Source organism: Saimiri boliviensis, chromosome 8 (genome assembly GCF_048565385.1).
Source record: "Saimiri boliviensis isolate mSaiBol1 chromosome 8, mSaiBol1.pri, whole genome shotgun sequence".
Classification (NCBI taxonomy): domain Eukaryota; kingdom Metazoa; phylum Chordata; class Mammalia; order Primates; family Cebidae; genus Saimiri; species Saimiri boliviensis.
This window is the reverse complement of record NC_133456.1, coordinates 102,705,852-102,726,585: the sequence shown is the minus strand read 5'-3', so window position 1 is coordinate 102,726,585 and position 20,734 is coordinate 102,705,852. Positions and strand designations below refer to the sequence as shown.

At 36.0% G+C, this 20,734-nt stretch overlaps 1 protein-coding gene across 1 annotated transcript in view; it reads left to right on the top strand.

Moving 5' to 3' along the window:
* Positions 1–20,734, top strand: part of MALRD1 (MAM and LDL receptor class A domain containing 1) — a 594,555-nt gene that overhangs the window by 126,840 nt on the left and 446,981 nt on the right. The window contains exon 14 of the mRNA XM_039478847.2: positions 3,049–3,169. Within this exon, the coding sequence (XP_039334781.2) occupies positions 3,049–3,169 (121 nt within the window). The remainder of the gene's footprint in view (positions 1–3,048; positions 3,170–20,734) is intronic.

Sequence of the window (20,734 nt, the reverse complement as noted above, 5' to 3'; positions counted from 1 at the left end):
TTGAATAACAATATATTTGTGCAGTATGACATTTGTATGTATTTTAACAAGATCCTTCTTCAAAACCTATGTTATTTTCTGACTCTGGTACAAAGGCTAAATTTCTCAGTTGGTTACAATTCTACAGAAGCCATCTCTAATCAGAATCTTAAAAATTATTATGTACATTGCATTAAAACATCAAAAATTGAAAATAAAGCAAAAGCCCCTGCTGACCACCATCATCACCCATTATAGATTTTATCTTGAGTATTTATAGCTAACAGTTTATTTTTATGTCCAGTCCATTTTCTATTTACTTAATATATATAAATGTATCACATATACTCGGAAATCTAAACCACTGTATATTTTCAGCCGAAGTAATATTATACTATAATTTTTTTTCTGTAACTTAATTGTTTTACTCTAAAACACATGTTGAATTTCTTTCCATAATGACAAATGGAAATAATATTATTTTTAACTAGTATAGTATTTCTCACTATTTATTGATTCACATATAAGTTCTTTCCTGTCATTTGTCATCAAAACCAGCACTGAAACAAACATTCCCCACAGGCCTCCTGTGAGTGTCTCTCTAGGGTAAATACCAAAAAAATGAACTCAAGTTTTTTATAATCTATGCCAGGCGTCCCCAAACTTTTTACACAGGGGGCCAGTTCACTGTCCCTCAGACCATTGGAGGGCCGCCACATACTGTGCTCCTCTCGCTGACCACCAATTAAAGAGGTGCCCCTAGCCGGGCGCGGTGGCTCAAGCCTGTAATCCCAGCACTTTGGGAGGCCGAGGCGGGTGGATCACGAGGTCGAGAGATCGAGACCATCCTGGTCAACATGGTGAAACCCCGTCTCTACTAAAAGTGCAAAAAATTAGCTGGGCATGGTGGCACGTGCCTGTAATCCCAGTTACTCAGGAGGCTGAGGCAGGAGAATTGCCTGAACCCAGGAGGCGGAGGTTGTGGTGAGCCAAGATCGCGCCATTGCACTCCAGCCTGGGTAACAAGAGCGAAACTCCGTCTCAAAAAAAAAAAAAAAAAAAAAAAAAAAAAAAAAAAAAAGAGGTGCCCCTTTCTGTAGTGCGTCGGGGGGCCGGGTAAATGGCCTCAGGGGGCCACCGTTCAGGGACGCCTGGTCTGTGCAATTTTTCTTTTTCGTAGATGCCATCTCCTTGCTCTCCAATTGAACTATACCAACTCATGGAATTTTCCTTCCCATCTATTACCTGATTAATGTGGTGTTCTCTTAAAGTCATACTCCTGTAACACCCATCAAGATTTTCTAAACACAGCATGTACTTTCCTCTCTCTTTGTTTTTGCTGAGATTGCTACCTTAGTTTCTCCAAGTGAAATATTTTGCCCAATAAAATTTGGTATCATGGAAACTTACTATTATTTCTCCACCAAATCTTTTCTCAAACTCTCATTATTGGCAGAAAGAACGACGTGTCGTCTTTGAGTGTCCTAGTATCTTATACTTATTTCTTATACAGCATTTATGATGTGGTGTAGTTAATGTATGATACCAAGTGTAGGAGAGAAAAAGTAATACCTTTTCCTCACTCATCACAAGGGGCATGGCTGGAACCCCTACAACAAAAGATAGGAAAAATAACAAATTTATTAACATTTTATGTGGCGCAGGGGCTACAAAAACGAAGGCCCAAAGAACAGGGAAAGCTCTCTATGTTTATGCTTAGGTTCAACGATAAATGGACAGCTATGAAGAAATATAGATAGACAAAAAGAGTATGATCTCATGGCAATAAATTGGAGAGAACAGCAAATGTTGGCCTCAATATATAGCATTTCTTTTCCTCCAGGTATAGATAGGGTGTTTTGAAGAGAAATAAGTCAAATAATTTTTCATAGCCAGCTCTCACAAAGAAAAGGGCAGGGGGAGTCAGAGAGTGACTCCAAGGTGGTATATTTTAGGATAGCATGTTCTCAGCCCTAATACAAGTAATTTTAAAGATTCTTGATATTGGAGACCCTCCCTGATAAGATAGAGATGTACCTACTGTCTGTGTCCTGGACTGGTGGTCCACTATGTGGGTTCATAGATTCTAGGCATAAATTACCTCTTCCCTTCCCCTCCCTTCCCTCCTTCCTTTCCTCCTTCCCTCCTCCCTTCCTTCCTTCCTTCCTTCCTTCTTTCTTCCCTCCCTCCCTCCCTTCCTCTTCCCTTCTTTGTTCTGCTCCTTCCCTTTCTTCCTTCTCCCTTTTTTCTTTCCTTCTTGTCTTTCTTTTCTTTTCTTTTCTTTATTTCTCTTTCTTTCTTTCTTTTTCTTTTTTCTTCTTTCTTTCTTTCTTTCTTTCTTTCTTTCTTTCTCCCCTTCCCCCCTCCTCTCCCCTCCCCCTCTCCCTCCCTTTCTTTTCCTTTATTTCTTATTCTCTCTTTTTTTCTTCTTGGAATAGTAACATAATAATATGAGTGATTATCAAGAAAGAAAACAAATTATATCAGTCATTATTCAGAGTGTTAGAATAAATTAAACTTAGATAGATGTCTATGAGTGCTTTAGTGTATGAATATTATTAACTACTATATGTGGTTATTGATGTGTGCTTTACTACATTGAGTATGTTTCTGTGTATGTATTTAATATATATTATGTTTCTATGTATATATATACAATACTTAAATATTTTAATATGGAAAGAAATCATTGCCTCCGGCACACTCATTACAAATGAATTCATATCTCAAATTGAGTTGTAAGCCACATAGTTGATTGTCCCAAAGAGCTCATTATAAATGCATATGACCCTTAATGGCTCCAGTGGGAAGAAAGACCTTCACTAGTGATGAATGTTACAACTTCTAATTGAAACAAGGTTACCTTTGGCATTAAGGTTACATAAGATGCTGTCAAAGCAGTTATGACTTTATAAATTTAAATTAGGGTGTTCTGGTCAGAACAGTTTTCTAAAATTAGATTGGAAAATGGGCCAGATGTAAATAGGGCTCCTCTACACAAGGAAATATGATTGTAAGACATTACTTTTGTGATGTGTTTTTAACGGATTTATCTTTCTGTGATTATAGTTAATTTTGGAAGCTACTGTTTTGTCAACAAATGCTACCGTCGCTCTAGATGACATCAGTGTATCACAGGAATGTGAAATTTCCTATAAGTCACTTCCAGGGACCCATATCCAAAGCAAAGGTAAGTTTTTTTTTTTTTTTTTTTTTGGTCATTGTTGCTTTTTTAAACATTGAATTAAGCTCTTCTCGATATCAAAATATAAAATGTATTAGAGTCACGAATACCTAATACAGGATGTGGATTTGATCACCTGTTCTTGAAACTGAAAATATATATACTTTTTAAAAACGTAAACATCTGATCTATCATAGTTTAGTCCTTAAGCCTCTCTTCCAGTAGTATGGAAAATATTCTATGCTTGCAGCTGAAATTATTACATCCAAATATTTTAATTACAAAAATTGTGAAAAATTATGTGATTTTACGTTTTAAATACATTTCTATAAACATTCACTTCTCCATTAATTTTATTCAGAACTTTAAGTGAGCATGTAATAATATTCATATTTTAGAATCACCCAGGAATTTAAAAAAAAAAACAACAAGGTTGTGTTTGGAAAAATGATGTAAGGGCAACCAGAAATTTAAAACTGGACCTTAAAATTCTGTGTTTCTATTCAAAATTTAATATTTTCAATTCATGGATGGAGTTTGTCTAATTCTTTGACTAAATGTTTTGGAGAGAATATCAATTAAAGGCCAGAAATGTTGCAATAAAAATGGATCTCCTATAGTCAACTATGTATTGTAAAACCTAATCATTATTTAGCTTCTGGGATCAATGCAGACATTGAAGAGTTTACACTATGTCTTCAGTTACTTTCTCTTTCTAGTACTAATTGATGTTTTTCCCTGACCACTCCTACCCTTAGATATCAATGAGTAAGTAGACAATATTAGAAATGTTTCCTGAAAAGTGTCACACTTTGTTTTTCTTAATGTGTATTTATGGAAAATATTTACCATGTAAGCATGCATGGAACAGTTGCATTCTTACAGGAGCTGAATGGAATAATCAAGAAGAATTTAGGGCACATAATTCTGGACTGGGAAGAAGATAATAGAACTTTTAATGAAAGGTCTTTTACTAAAGACATCTTTCATTCTAGAGATTGTCTATTTCTGGGTGCTAACTTATATTGGGTTAACATGTATTTACTTTATGCAGAATGTGTGTCCTGAATGCGTATTAGACCATTCTGAGCTCTGTGCGTGTGTTCATGCAAGTGTGTGTGTGTGTGTGTGTGTGTATGTGTGCACATATGTGTGTGCGCTTGTGTGTGCACATTCTCTTTTTTTTGCTATAAAAATGCTTTACTAGGCAAAACTGCATACTATAAAAATGCTTAAAATGCAACAGGAGGAGATGTAAAGACACAAACAGTGCGAAGTGGCACATGGCTATCAGAACACACTAAAGAATCCACACTGCTTTCCCCCTTTGCCTAGAAAAGGAAGCTTCTAGTCTACCTTCTCCTCAGCACACCCCTCAAACTCCTCCTCCTCCTCAGCCGTGGTATCCTGGTACTGCTGGTACTCAAACACCAGGTCGTTCATGTTGCTCTCGGCCTCGGTGAATTCCGTGTCATCCATTATTGTACATTGTTGCTTGAGAGTCTGTACATTCAGACCAGATTTGTATTTGCATTGTCAGTATGGCAAATGAGTGAAAAATGTTTAATACGTTATTGGATTTTTTATTTCTTTTTTTGATTCAGCTTATACCAGGGCTGAAAACCTCAATTTATGTTCATGACAGTGGGGCTTTTTAAAAAATATCTACATTCATTCTAATAAACCGTTGGAAGACTTCTTGGCTGTCCTTTTAGGTGTCTGGCTTACTGCAATTTTTATGTATTTACCATTTACTGGAATGCAGTCTTTATTTTCATTTGAGAAAGAATTTGGCATTATTCCTCTGTTTGAAAAAAGAGGCTTGCTGTAATGCCACAAGAAACCTTTTTAAATGGATCTGTAATAGAATATTGCAGATGCACTTTACATCAGTTGGAAAAAAAAGTGTGTTGTGATTTGACTGAAATCAAACTAAATGTGTTGTCCTCTTAAAAAAAACCAACATGCACATGTATGTGTGTCTGTATGGTTCTGATAGACACTGAGAAGTGCGGAGCAGCAGATTTAATGACAATTTAAAGATTTACATGTTTTTAAGGGTTAAACAGCATTATCTCATTTTTGTTGTTTAATTAAACATTTTCTCTCTCCTAATTAAATACCACATCCCCAGAATCGCAATAGCTGAAAGGCATTAACGTTGACATTGAAGAGCGTTCTCTTGGAATGTAGTACTTGGAGGTGTAGGGGCAGAAAGATGTGACAAAAACCTTTCCTAGACACTCCTAGAACGAAAGTTTAATGAGAGAAAAGCATAGCAAATTTGTTTATCAAAGTTTTACTTGACGTAGGAGTCTTCAGAAATGAAGGTGCGGAGACCAAGAGAAAACCATGTGCTTTATCTTATTTTTTTTTTCATTTTTGTTTTTCAGCCCCTTTTCCTAGTCTGAAAACTGTATATTTTTCTACTTAGTTTTCATGAAGACAGACAGTCATTGTGAAATGTGATTGGACCAAAGGGCATGATCTAATGGAAACAGACTGAGCGGGGAAACCCAGCAGGCCTTTGTGTTCAGAGTCTCCTTGACTCCCTTGTGTATAATTTCTAACCCCTTCGGAGCAGGGAAGAACCCCTTTAGAAAGAGCATCTTATGACCTAATTTCAGGCAAGATAAGTCAGAGAATTTCATTTTTTTTTCTTTTTTTTATTATTGTACTTTAAGTTCTGGGGTACATGTGCAGAACATACAGGCTTGTCACATAGGTATACATGTGCCTATGTAAAGCCTATGTAAATTATCTGGTGGTTTGCCAGAGTATTTCTTTATGGCCAGCACTCACACAGAAAGGTCAGGGAAGATCAGAGTGACCTTGCTCCTCGGGTACTTCCCAGTCTCCTTCAGTTCAAAGCCTTTCCTGAGCTCCTGATGAGGCAAAAGTGTGGTTAATGGTTTTAAATCATTACTAAAGTTAACCTTAGCAAAAGTTTTTGAGACTACTTCATATTGCTTGTGGAGAATTCCTTTCATAAATTCACTCAGGATTCATGGATATGTGCTTTCATCTGAACACCAGATAAGTTGGTTAGATTATATCTCTAATTAGGAAAAATTACATGAATGATTCCTGAAAGATCAATGGTTATACACAAAGAATAAAAAAGAGTTTCTTACTGTTTTTGCAAATATGTCCAGTAGACGATTATAGGATCTCATTTGTGGAATTCAGAATTACTAATGGGCAGAAGTTTACCGAGAGAAGCTGAAAGGATAACTTTAAAATGTGTCATGCTCTATTGGCAGTAAATTGTTAAATGCATAGAGCAAAATGGCCAAAGATTTACCCAGACCGTGTACAGGACTTGAAGCTTTTGAAATGTTTAATTGGCATACAAATGGCTGCACCACTTCAAAGCAATTTTAGAGCTGTAGTTTTCTGCTCACATTTAAAGCACAGTCCACATGATGAAAATCACAAGTGTTATTTTGATTTGGCCTTTAATCAAGCTTCTCCTTCAGAATATTTAAAACCTAGTGATGATGAAACAATTAAGTTTTCTATTTATTTGTTGAAGGAAGAGAGCCTGTTTTATGCTCTTAATCTTGAAGGCGAATTTGTGCCAGTAAAGATGCAGGTTGTATTTCATTCAGGAAGATCTGTCATTTTGTAGCTGAGTGCCCAAAGGAGCACGTGAAGCTAATTGCTGTAAGTTCATGTACTGACTCCTTCAGCACATATTTATATGTACATATTTACTCTCTGAATGTAAAGTGCATACTACTCAAGTGAGCATTGTTTGATGGAAGACAATCAGAACAGAGACCTCTGCATGATGGAAATGACTTGCCAGTGAGAACAAACCAGATTCACTTTCAACTAGAGGCAATGAATGAAAACGTCTTGTTAACTTTCAATATTGCTGTGTTGGAGTATAACATTTGTAATAAATGCAGGTAGAACTCAAAAGACAAGGACAAGGATATATCTAGCCAGCCACAGAAAAGTAAGTAACATATGATACCACTTACATATCTATGTAGTCAAATTTCTAGAATCAAAGAGTAAAATTGTGGTAAACAGATTCTGGGAGGAGAGGAAGTGGAAAACTACTGATAAACAGGCATACCTTTTCAGCCAAACAAGATGAATAAGCTCTAGACATCTGCTGTCTAACCTATAGTCAACAACAATGTATTGTACACTTAAAAATGTGTTAAGGGGGCAGATCCGGCTGGGCATGGTGGCTTAAGTCTGTAATCCCAGCACTTTGGGAAGCTGAGGCAGGCGGATCACTTGAGGCTGGGAGTTTGAGACCAGCCTTCCCAATATCACAAAACCCTATATGTACTGAAAATACAAAAATTATCTGGGCACGGTGGCACACACCTATAATCCCAGCTACTCAGAAGGTACAGGTTGCTGTGAGCTGAGATCACACAACTGCACACCAGCCTGGGTGACAGAGAGAGACCCTATCTGCACCTCCCCATAAAAAAGAGGGTAGAGCTCATATTTTCTTTATCACAATAGATGCATTATAAGCATTTCTTTATTAAATTATTTTTAACATCATAATATTGTCTTAAGCAGTGGCTATTTCATTACGACTAGCAGCAGAGGACTTCATTATGCCAAGGAATGTTCTTTCAGTTGATAGTGTACAAATAAATAGTTCTATGGTCATAAAACTGTAGCGCCTGGATAGTTGTATATATTTTTACACCTTCGAGAGTCTCCTTTCAATTTGCCATTTTACAGGGCAATGCCTCCATTCTTTCTGCGTTCTACTTAAGTGATACTAAAGCTATCCTAGCATCGCTGAAAAAGTAATAAAGAAGAAAAAAACAAAAGAAGGGTGGCTGTTTGTTGATAAGCTTTTCCAGTAGTATTTAAATAACTGTACTATTGAACACAAAAAAAGGCTAGAGGAAATGTAGGAGAAGCATCTGTCTTGTTGATAACCCATACCTGAGGTGAAAACCAACATGGTTTTGGGTCAAGACAGCGGAGGAACACAGACACTTTCCGTAGGTGTGGTAAGGTATAGAGTTGGAGAAGTTCTTTCCTCTGCATTCAAAACATACATGAGAATGATGAGAACAAGCAGGACTGTTGCTGAGTGCTAATACATTGGCAAGCAGTCATGCCGTGACCTGCAGAAAACCTCATGAGCATCTTCTCTATACCAAGAGATTTGGTAAAGAAGAAAGTGTGATCATTTCCCTCAAGAAACTCAATCTATTACAGAGAGCTCTCAGAAATACATCCAAACATAAAAAAAACCTAGTAAGTTTTGATAAAGGGACCAAGAGGGCACAGTGGGGAAAAAAATAGTCTCATCAATAAATGGTGCTGGAAAATCTGGATATTCCCATGCAAAAGAATGAAATTGGATCTTCATCTTATACCATACACTTAAATAAATTTGAAATTTAAGAAAGTCCTAAATTTAAGATCTGAAATCATTAAACTCCTAGAAGAGAAAATAGGGGAAAAACTCCTTGACATTGGGATTGGCAATGATTTTTTAGTGTCACACCAAAAGCTCTGGCTACAAAAGCAGAAATAAATCGTGGGATTGCCTCAAACTAAAAAGCTTCTGCACAATCAAGGAAACACTCAGCAAAATAAAATAGCAACCTGCACATTGGGAAAAAATATTTTCAAACCATATATCTGATAAGGGGTTAATACTCAAAATTCATGAGGGTTTTATACAACTGAAAAACAGATAAAGAGAGAAAAAATGGCAAAGGCCCTGAATTGACACTTCTCCATGGAAGACATACAAGTAGTCAATAGGTTATAAACAGGTATTCAACATTTCATTGGCAGTACTCATCAGGAAAATACAAATCAAAACCTCTCTTAGGTACCACCTCATATCAATTAGTATGGCTATAATAAAACAGGGGCAACAAATTTTAGAGAGGGTGTGGAGAAAAGGGAGCTTTTATACTGTTTGTGAGAATGTGAATTGTGCAGCCATTATGGAATATGGTACGGAGATTTCTAAAGAAATTAAAAATAAAACTACCATATGATTTAGCAATCCCTCTTTTGGGTATATACCAAGAAGAAATGAAATTACCACCTCATAAAGCTATCTAAACTCCTATGTTCACTGCAGGATTATTTATGATAGCCAAGATATGAAAACTACCTAAATGTCTGTTGATGGACAAATAGGTATTTAAAAAACAATGGAATATTATGCAGCCTTAGAAAAGGAGATTCTGCCATTTTTCACATCATGGATGAATCTGGAGGAAATTATACTAAGTGAAATAAGCTAAACCCAGGAAGGAAAATATGGCATGATCTCAGTTGTGGGTGGCATCTAAAAAATTCTGTACAGAGATGTAGAATAAAACAGTGGTTACCAGAGGCAGTGGCCAAGGGAAGGGAATGGGGATATGTAGATCAGAGTATACAACGTAGCAGATATGGAGGAGAAATGGGTATAGAGATGTAATGTACAACAGGGGGACTACAGTATACTTGAGGACTGTAGTTAATAACACTTTCTTGTATTTGAGATTTGATAAATGAGTAAGTTTTAGCTGCACTTGCCACAAAAAAAGAAAAAGAGGGTAATTATGTGAGATAATGGATATTTAATTTGCTTTACTGTAATAACCATTTGACTATCTAGATGTATCCCATAACCTTATGCTGTGTGTCTTTAATATATGCAATAAAATTTATTTTAAAAATTAAGAGAAGCAGCTTAGTCTATTAGTTAAGAAATATATTTATTTAATAATGTTGTAATGATAGCTGGAATAGAGATGTAAACAAGCAGCTATTTTAACTCTAGGAAGTTGGAGAATATATTCAGTAGAGGGTAGGTAAGTCCTTAGCAGAAATTTCTTAAAGATGTTTTCTAGTTTTCTTGCTATATAAGAAAGAGGAGTGTTTATTGCAAGTTCTGCCACAGGTGAACAGCCTGTCTCTGATATACATTAAAACTGTTACCAAATGTACGTGGTTTAACAACCCTACCTATATAGTCTTTTAATCATTAAAACAAATCTAAGAAATAGGTACTGTTTTCCTCATTTTACTAACTTTCTTATCATTTAGTTTCTTATCAGAATTCCATTTTAAACACAGTCTGCCTCCAAAACCTACATTCTTAACCAGAAATAATACAGCCTTTCTATCCTTTTAAGGTCATCATATTGAGAATGATTTTTTTTTTCAAACTATGAAAAGTTCCCTACATGAGCAGTTTAAGCAACAAAAACTTTGAAGCCAGTCATCAGAACTTTACTTTTGGAGGAGAAACGATGCCCTTAGTCCCCTTAAATGTCAAATGCTCACTTAGTAAGTGCTGTCTAGAAGTTTCAGGAATGAATGTCTTTAAAAAATAATACTTAATCCCTTTTCTTTAGTAATTATTTCTGTAATCACATTACAGTTTATAAATCTTAAATGTATTACATTGCTTTTAATTCTTAATAGTGTTTTTTCAGGGACTTAAAAGATAATTTTATAGACATAAAAAGAAAATAAGAGCTCGCTATTTGGAAAATGGACCCATCCTCATAGGGAATTGAATTGGAAAATTAGAAAATGAACTCCATTTCTCTAAAGACCGATTTTGAGGGGTTTTTTTTTTTTTTTTTGCCTGCTTTTTTGAAAAAGCTAATTTTATGCTGTGAATCTGTTTATTCATAGAAATGCTAATTCTTCATCCCATTTTTGTGAATCCTTTTATTAAATATTCTGGTAATGAGTTGAGGTGAGGTAAAGACTGTGAAGAATACAGAGAAGTAGGAGACTTTCTTTTTCTTGTCTTCTCTGCAGGGTTGAAGGAAGCATGCAAAATTTAGGCTGCGATTCTAGTGCTGAGCAAATGAGCATATCACTTCTCTTGTAGAGACCTTAATTGCTTGAAAATAACAGGGATTTTCTATAATAAGGAAAAGGCAATGCCACCCTCAGGATTTCTGTTTATGAACTTAAATCTTCCTAAAAAGGATCGTTGCTATTCTTATTCTTGAATTTCAAACATTTAATATTTTAATGCTGTTTTTTAAATTTTTCTCACTTTCACAACCATCTTTAACACAATTTATTTTCTCTTTTGCATGAGACTGGTTATGGCCTACCTCAAAAGAGTTATTACGTTTGCTAAGAATTTAGCTCTTCAGTACCTTGAAATATCTTCAGATTTTGTAGAAAAAAATACAGCAAATATAAATTGTAACCACTTTTGATAGATGAGAGGAAAAGAGTTACTGGATTTGTTTGAGAACTGTTGAGGATGCATGGAGGTTATGAAGTTTTGCAGAAATTTGAGAGCTTTGGATAATTTAATTGAATGTTTCTATATTTATTTATATTATATGCAAAAGTGCAATTACTTAAATTGTAACCCAGGCGTACAGGTTTTCAAGGAATCTCTCTCTCTACCAGTTAAAACACCACTCACTGACTATGATGTTAAATATTCTCTGATATTTTATTTATGTTAACTGAAGAACTGCAATACCTACACAGCATGACAGATACCATATATCTCAACAAAACTTCTCTGGACTTTCAGAACCCCTAAGCGGACAGGATGCAGGGTGAATCACTGTTGGACACAATTTTTGCTTGGACATGGTGTAATTACAACATATCAGAAAAGTTCATGCTAGAGAGGATTTTAGACGTGGGGTCCTGTTGCCATTTATGAGGAGCTAGACAAATACTCTGTATGTTTTCATTTAAGACAATGCCAAACAAGATCTGCACATCTCACTCTCAAGCCAAACTTGGCATCAGGACAAACCTTAAAAGGAGGCAGATTGGGAGTGAGCTCCAGAGAGCAGAGTTATGTGTCTTCCCATAATTCCAGTGTTCTGAAAAGTCCATTTCTCCTGGACATGTTATTTATGAAGAAGCCAATCAAACTGCTCCCTCATCATGTTTTGAAAACTTACCTTGATTTTTCTTAGACCAAAATTGTTACTCTGAATTGTTCCTTTAGGTTAGGTCATAAAAAGGGAATTTTTTTTTTTTTTTTTTTTTTTTTTTTTTTTTTTGAGACAGGGTCTTGCTCTGTCACATAAACTGGGTGCAGTGGCATGATCTTGGCTTACTGCAGTCTCTGCCTCTCAGGTTCAAGTGATTCTTCTGCCTCAGCTTCCCTAGTAGCTGGATCTACAGGTGTGTACCAGCACACCCAGCTAATTTTTTTATTTTTACTAGAGATGGGATTTTGCCATGTTGGCCATGCTGGTCTCAAACTCCTGACCTCAAGTGGTCAACCTTCGCTTCCCAAAGTGCTGAGATTACAGGCATGAGGGACCATGAACAACCTTAACTGTCATTTAATGAAACTCAATGCATTTTGCCAAATGTTTCCCCCAAAACATTATGCTAATAAACAGTCATATCAACAAAGTAGAACTGTGGCAGTGTCCCTGTGTTTGAAGTCCATTCTGAAATTGACTGTAACTTATCATGATTATTCAAATACTATTTATAAATTTCTATTTTTGTGAACCAATATTTTGTTTCCTTAAGACTAAAATAAATGACACTACTTTATGTAGTGCTTTTTTTTAGTTCCAGGAGATAATATGTGTATTGGAGAAGGAGGATAATCTGTGTCAAATAATATCAGTGGTACATTTTCTCATATCCACACTGCATTAGCAGGACATCTATAAATTATTTTGTTCTAGCTGTGCCATATAATGTAGGTAAGAAAGCCAAAATTTACTTACACAGCTCTGTAAGTTGTAAAGATACTTTTAATATTTCCAAACAATAATTTCTGAGCACTATAATTTGTTTCTGTCTAAAATGTATTTAGTCTGAAGTGCATATACTAATTTTATGAAAAAAAAGGCTAAATAACTTTCTATATTCTACTTTTCTGTCTACTCATAAGACAAACCATGTAAGTCTCTACTGAGTAGCTGAATTCGATAAAACCTTAGCCAAGGCAGGTTGAATAGTACAAGGGAAAAGGAGTGATTTATTATTATTTGTATTTATTTATTCAATCTTAGGTGCTGGTTATATATTTTCCTCAAACTAGTATATCTGCTAAATGCAAAAATATGTGCATTAGACACTGGCATTTCCACAGCAGATGTGTGTAAAAGAGACAAAGTCATTTTATATGTGTTGATACTTTGAAAGCCATGTATCTTATTTCCTCATTATTGATTAATAATAATTGTGTTACTCTGCATTGATACATGTTTTCTTTTATTACAGAAATGCATGAGAGAAGGATTGAATTTCCTATGCAACTCTCTGCTCTATATTTTTTGAGAATGTGTGTGTGTATCTTACTCTTTGAATTAGGACTTTTTTTTCAGCTTATTTTCTGAAAAATGTTTCTGAGAAGGCCTTTTTGGTGAGATTGGAGATATTTAATCTTAATTATAATATCGAAAGCTTTCTACAGTGTCTCTCTCTGCATAATTACTAATTACTTTTAATATGATCTGGGAAAATGAGCTGCTGTTTTCTGTGTTATGTCTTACGTTCTTTGTCCATAGCCCTGAATACAAAGAAAAAAAGTCTCAACATATATCCAAATTTGCTAATTATTGAGTACCTTCCTTTTTTATTAAATGCATATTGGTAAATAAGTCTTTGTAGGGAAAAATAAGGCTATCTAGTTATTTTTCTTTAGTAAACTGGATTTTCATTCTCTTCTCATTGTCCTCAAGTTTAAAATCTAGAGAACAATTTTCTAGTCAGACAAATCCCTCTAGGCAGATGTCACTGTGAAAGGCCCTAATGGGAGATTGTTTCTGGAGAAGGCTCATCATTTCTGTGGCATAAAACCAAGAAGTGGAGAAAACGTTCATTCATCCTTATTTATGGAAGTCACTGATCACTTATAAAGAAAAATGAAAAGTATTTCTATAGACAGGTAAAATCTGGTAAATAACTCATGCCATTTTGATCAATCTTTGCTGCAGATAACCATGTTGTTAAATTAGGAGAATTCAGGGTATTAGTGAAAATAAGTGATTCCTCTTCCTCAGTTGAAAATTCTATTGAGAATAAAAGATAGGCATTTAATAAGAAATCTTTTCGTATGATTATTTAAGATTAAGATTCAATACATTATTAATGTAATATAATATATAAAATATAATATATAATATATAAATAAATTTATATAATAATATATAAAATACATATAATGTAATGTAATATATGTACAGTATAAAAAAGAGAAAGAAAGTGGAATTATTAAATAGTGCTATAAGATGTATGGGAATATTAATGCAATTGCACCTGACTTGGTTGTAAAAATGGGTAGGGTTAATAGAAATGATTTCTTATGACCTGGAGAGCAAGATATCTTGGGTAATTAAAGACCTCTGTAAATTTTTTTTTTTTTTTTTTTTTGAGACGGAGTTTCGCTCTTGTTACCCAGGCTGGAGTGCAATGGCGCGATCTCGGCTCACCGCAACCTCCGCCTCCTGGGCTCAGGCAATTCTCCTGCCTCAGCCTCCTGAGTAGCTGGGATTACAGGCACGTGCCACCACGCCCAGCTAATTTTTTTGTATTTTTAGTAGAGACGGGGTTTCACCATGTTGACCAGGATGGTCTCGATCTCTCGACCTCGTGATCCACCCGCCTCGGCCTCCCAAAGTGCTGGGATTACAGGCTTGTGCCACCGCGCCCGGCCTGACCTCTGTAAATTTTAACCAAGCAACCTGTGTTTTAGCTTAAAATATTCATGTTTTAGCTCTTTAGGTCATTGAGATTTTACCAAGAAGTACAAAACATTTGAGGTCATTAGCTTAGTCTGATAAAAAATAATTTATATATATATATATATATATATATATATACACACACACACACATATATAAAGTATGCAAACATATAAATAAAAATTAATATGATAAAAATTACATTATTTTAAAAATATTTCACTAACTTCTGCCTACCCCCAGAGAAAAAACAATAGGGTCTTTTATGAATCAAATTTTGTGTTCATCTGTATTACTATAGTATACCCTTAATGTGATTATCTAAAAAAAAATTATATTATTTGTCTAATAACAACACACCTCATATCACTATAGCACTAACAATCTTCTCATAAATATAAGCATAGTAATGGTTACTGTTGTTAACATAAACTCTTTGATACAATTTCACATTTCAAACACAACTGTATGTCCTCTTTAGAGGCCCTGATGAGCCTACATTATATTTACTTTTAAATATAACATAAAGAAAATAAACATAGGTTATTTGTAAGCCTGTAAAAATTTAGTATGAATTAATACACAGTTATTGTTTGTATTTTTGAAATATTTTCCATAGCCTGTCAGGTCCTCTTTAAGGACCCTGGAGATACAAGAGTTCCTGATGAGAGTCATTTATCCAGTAACAACAAAATGTTCTCTTACTTTCCCTGTCAGTGTTTAGTGCTACTCAAGCAGCCTTGGTTTCTTCATTATTCCCAGTTTCTAAAGTGCAATTTCTATAATGACACTGTCACTCCATTACCATACATGAGCTGTCTGGACGCTTTGATATTTTCTGCTCGTGAACTAGATCCCATCCTTTCTTTACTGTTGAATGGCGTCTCTCCAGCAAAGCTCACCTCCTTTTTCCCAGTCTACTGGGACTTCCTCATGAGCCTCGATAAACATGCTGTTCAACTCTCTTGACCCCATTTCATATGACAGCTTTCCACCTAATTTCTCACTTTTCCTTGACAAAGTCTTAGAAAGATGTTGTCAAAAGTTATTCTCTCTTCCAGTATTTTCTTAACTTCTCTTAATGCAGGCTTTTTCTCCTACAATCAAGAACCTACAAGGGCTTCGTATTATTATATCCAAAAGTAAATTCTTAGCCCTCATCCTGATTTATCTGGAGTTTTGCTTTCCACAACCTGTCTGAAAATATAAAATGGAAAATTCCAGAAATAAGATCACAAGTTTTAAATTGCGCTCCGTTCTGAGTAGTGTGATGAAATGCCATGCTGTCCTTATTTGTCCTGCTTGGGATGTGAATCATTCTTTTGTCCAATGTATTCTCACTGTCTATGACCCCCATGCTTGTTAGTCAACTTGAATGTCAGAAAAGCGGCGTATGTAGTGTTCAGTATAATCCAGAGCTTAAGGCATCTACGAGAGGGTCTTGGAAAATATCCCATGTAAATAAACGGGGATTACTATGAGCAATGTTTGCAAGTAACCATATTTTGTTTCCTGAAAACATTTTACTCACTTGGCTTTCAACATAGCAAATTCCCTAGGTTTTCTTCAACTTCCTCGATTGTTCCTTCTCATCTTTGCTTGTTCTTGTCTCTGCCTCTGATGTCTAGACCTTAGATCTTTTATCTTCATAACTTTAGAAAACTCATCTAGTCTCCACCTTTAAATGCCATTGATATTATCATGTCTCCCAAATTTGTATCTGTAGTTTAAATCTCTTCCTTGAACTCCAGATTCAGATTAACTCTCTGTTAGACATCTTCCCCTGGATATTTAATTGGGATCTTAAATTTTTCATATCCACCTGCTAGGTCCTGGGATTTTCTTCCAAACATGGTCATAGAGTATGCCCAGGGTTAGAACTGACAACACCATTCTTCCAGTTGCTGCAGCTGATAACTTTGTACTCATGTTTAACTCTACTGTTTTCCTTATATTCCATATCCAGTCAATAAAGCGTAGCTGAATGGGGCTAGAGATGGAAACAACAACAGATGAACCAACAAAAAACTCAGTGCCACCTGTTTTCACCTTACACTGGGGATTGCTGCCCTAAAGTGTGTTCTCAGTGCTACTCAGTAAGCACATGCGATTTCCCCGCTACATTTCCTCTCCCACTCTCCTCAACGAGTAACACAGATTTCTTCTGTCTTCTTTAACATCTGTCTCCTCCTTCCCTATACCTAGCCTCAACTGATGATCTCACATACTGTTTCACTGAAGAAATAGAAACAGCAAGAAAAGAACTTTCAGAAGTTCCAGCACAACTTCTGCCCACTTGTAAAGCCAGTCTTTTCTCATATAACCCAAGTAAACTGTCCGTATTTCTTTTATGTAGAACCTCTCTGCCTGTTCAACAACATTACTGCTGAAAACTTTTCGTCTACCATACTTTTCTACCTGCAACATAACATGCTTTCACTTCTCACATTTTAAAAATATCTTCTCTTGATCTCACTTCTCCTTCTAGCTAACATACCATTTTTCTCTCATTTCCTTTACATTTTCCTCCCTTCCTTTATACTCCGCAAAAGAATTCACTGCATTCACTTTCTTTAACCTTTCCCTTCTGAATCTGTCTTTTTAACTCAGTCCAATCAGGCTATGGCTGTCACCATTGAACAGAAACTGTTCTTATCCAAGTCACCTAGATCCAGCGATCTGTTCTCAATCTTCATTTGACACGGATGGTATCACCCTCCTCCTTAAAATACTTAAACTTGAATTGGCTTCTAGGACATGAGGCACCACTCTGGTTTTTTCCTCCTATTTTTATGCCTTCTCTTTGTCATTTTGGTAATTTTCTAATTTATTTCTCCAGCCTAAACTTATCATGTGAACTCCAGACTCATGCCTCCAGCTCTTGACTTGACAAGATCACTTGAATACCTATTAGGAACAGCAAATGCAACACATCCAAAATTGAGATTCTGTTTCCCCCAACAACCTTCAAACCTGTCTCCCAACCTGCTCAGATTAAAGACTTTGAAATACCATTAACTTCTCTTTTTCTCATAGTACACCTTTGCTAACAATTAATCCTGTCATGTCTGCTTTCAAGTGTCTCCAGAATGGCCCATTTTTGTGTGCATTGCTACCATCCTGTATTCTGTAAAGAATGGCCTGAGACTGGGTAATTTAAAAAGGAAAGAGGTTTGATTGACTCACAGTTCTGCGTGGCTGGGGAGGCTTCAGGAAACTCATGATCATGGCAGAAGGTGAAGGGGAAGCAAGGCACATCTTACATGGTGGCAGGAGAGAGAGAGAAGGAATGGAGAAGTACCACTTTTAAATCATCAGATCTCATGAAAACTCACTCACTATAGTGAGAATAGCATGGGCGAAACCACCCCATGATCCCATCAGCTCCCACCAGGTCTCTTCCTCAACACCTGGGAATTACAATTCAAGGTGAGATTTGGGTGGGAACACAGAGCCAAAGCATATTATACCTTGAACCTGACCATTCTCAGTTTTTGTCTGGAGTTTTGCAATATTCTTCTCTCTCCTTTTTTTGTCCTCTGCTCTCTTCAGTAAAGTCAGATATTGTCACCCCTCTGCTTAAAATGTCCCAGTTGTTTCCCATCTCATTCAGAATTACAGCCAAAAAATAGATGTGAGCTGTCTAATTTAATGTCTTCTTATTCTACCCTCATTCATTGTCCTTGCAACACCCTGGTCTCTGAATACATCTGAAACATGAGAAGCATGCCTTGGCCTCAAGGCTTTGTCCCTGCGGTTCCCTTGGTGGTGGGTGTCCTTTCCTTGCATAGCTACATGACTTGCTTCCTCACCTACCTCCCTTAGCCATTTACCTAACTGCCAACTTTTCCATAAAGTGTTCATTGATCATTGATACAATTACAGCCCTTTGCTCTAACATTTTCAATTTTCTTCCTCATTTTATTTTTATTAGCCCTTTTGCTATTACTCATTTATCTTCTGTTCTTATTATCTCCTCTAATATCCACACCCCCCTCACTCTTATATATAAAATTCATGAGGACAGAGGTTTACTTTCTTTTTCCTGCTGTGCTCTTAGACTTTATACTTGGGCAGACATGTAACATGTATTTGCTAAGTTTTTGTCAAATGAATGAATGAACACATAGTGATTTTTACTCTATCATAATTGCCTACTTGCTTATGAATTCCCCACACTAGATTCTAAGCTTTTCAATAATGATAGTATACATAGGTATGTACTATAGTGTCAAGTATTGTGAAGGGTCTAAAATTTTACCCGACTGGTAAGGAAACAAGTTAGACTGCCATTGTTTCATGGATGCTGACAGAAGAGGTGAGATTCCTGTGTCACAGACAGATGACTTTATCACTAATGGTATGACAAATGTTGTGAGCAACATACTTGAATTGGTTCTTCTTGCTCCCCTTATTCCCAGAGTAAGGGGCAGCAGAGAGGTGCCCAGGTAGATAGGTAAACACATGAAGCAGGCTTGCATCACCACGAAAGAGACCCTAAACTTATGGAAGTCAAATCTTTTATAATGGGCTACAAACTTTGCTGACCTTTTCTTTAGAAGGAGACGTTATCTTCATTCTACAGGTTAATAACTTGCCATCTGTTTTAGAGGGGGTCGCTATCTGTCTTTCATAGCTCTGCTATTTAAATATCCTTGAAAGGGCTGGAGCAAAGGGGCAGCTAATGGCCCTGCTCATAACCTGTGTAGAAACGTAAGAGACCCATGAGGAATTGTCTCCCAACATATCTGCATTGTTTAAATCTCAGGAGACCGTTGAAGCCATAGGTAGAATAGTGTAATTAATTATTCTTACTTCAAATACAATAATGATTTAGTTATTTATGTTATTGACATTGTTTAAAGATTTAATTATGTCTGTTCATTTATATGCACATCTTTAAAATAATTTTATGGTACTTTTGCAAACATTCCCTTACTATTGTATATTTTGTTTTAAATAATTAATGACTATTAACTATTGATGAAGTCTAGAGTTTAATTGCCTCAACTTTATGATAACTTCAAACACAGAACCATTAAAATGCATGGAAAAGCCTGAAACTCAAAAGAATTAGTGTTACAGAACATTTTCCAAAATAGAGAATATGGTATTCATGCATTTGGAGTTGGTAACAAATGCTTAACCAAATAAAGGACAACCGCTATGAACCTAAGCTAGCATACTAGAATACTCAATTAACTTTTGTCCTCCTTCATGCAACTTTCAGTAGGGTCACAGAATCTAGAGGAAAAAAAATCTTAAAAGGGACAAGAAGAGTCAATGTGGTAGGCTTAACAACCTTTATTATTTTGTGGTTTGACACCTATTTCCAGACTCTGTCCCATGGTCATAATATTTTGATTTTGTATTATCTTCCGTTAAAAACACATAGCATCGTGCTTGGTATAGAATAGCTGTTTAAAAATTGTTATAATTACTATTAATGATTTAACGTAATAGAAGCTGCATAATTTTAAAGAGCATAAACTTTGCCATCAGGTCGGCGTTAGAATCATCACAAGAGTTATGAGCACTAAAAAATTATGTCACTCCTCTTTCAGTCTCATCTTTCTCATATCTAAAACAGGGACGTGGGCCAGGTGCAGTGGCTCACACCTGTTATCCCAACACTTTGGGAAGCTGAGGACGGTGAATCACTTGAGGTCAAGAGTTCAAGACCAGCCTGGCCAACATGGTGAAAACCCATCTCTACTAAAAATACATATATTAGTCAGGCATGGTGGTGGGCTCTGTAATCCCAGCTACTCAGGAGATTGAGGCATGAGAATTGCTTGAACCTAGGAGGTGGAGGTTGCAGTAAGCTGAGATCGTGCCACTGCACTCCAACCTGGGGTATGGAGCAAAACTCTGTCTCCAAATAAATAAAATAATAAAATAAAATATAAAAATGGGACACAAC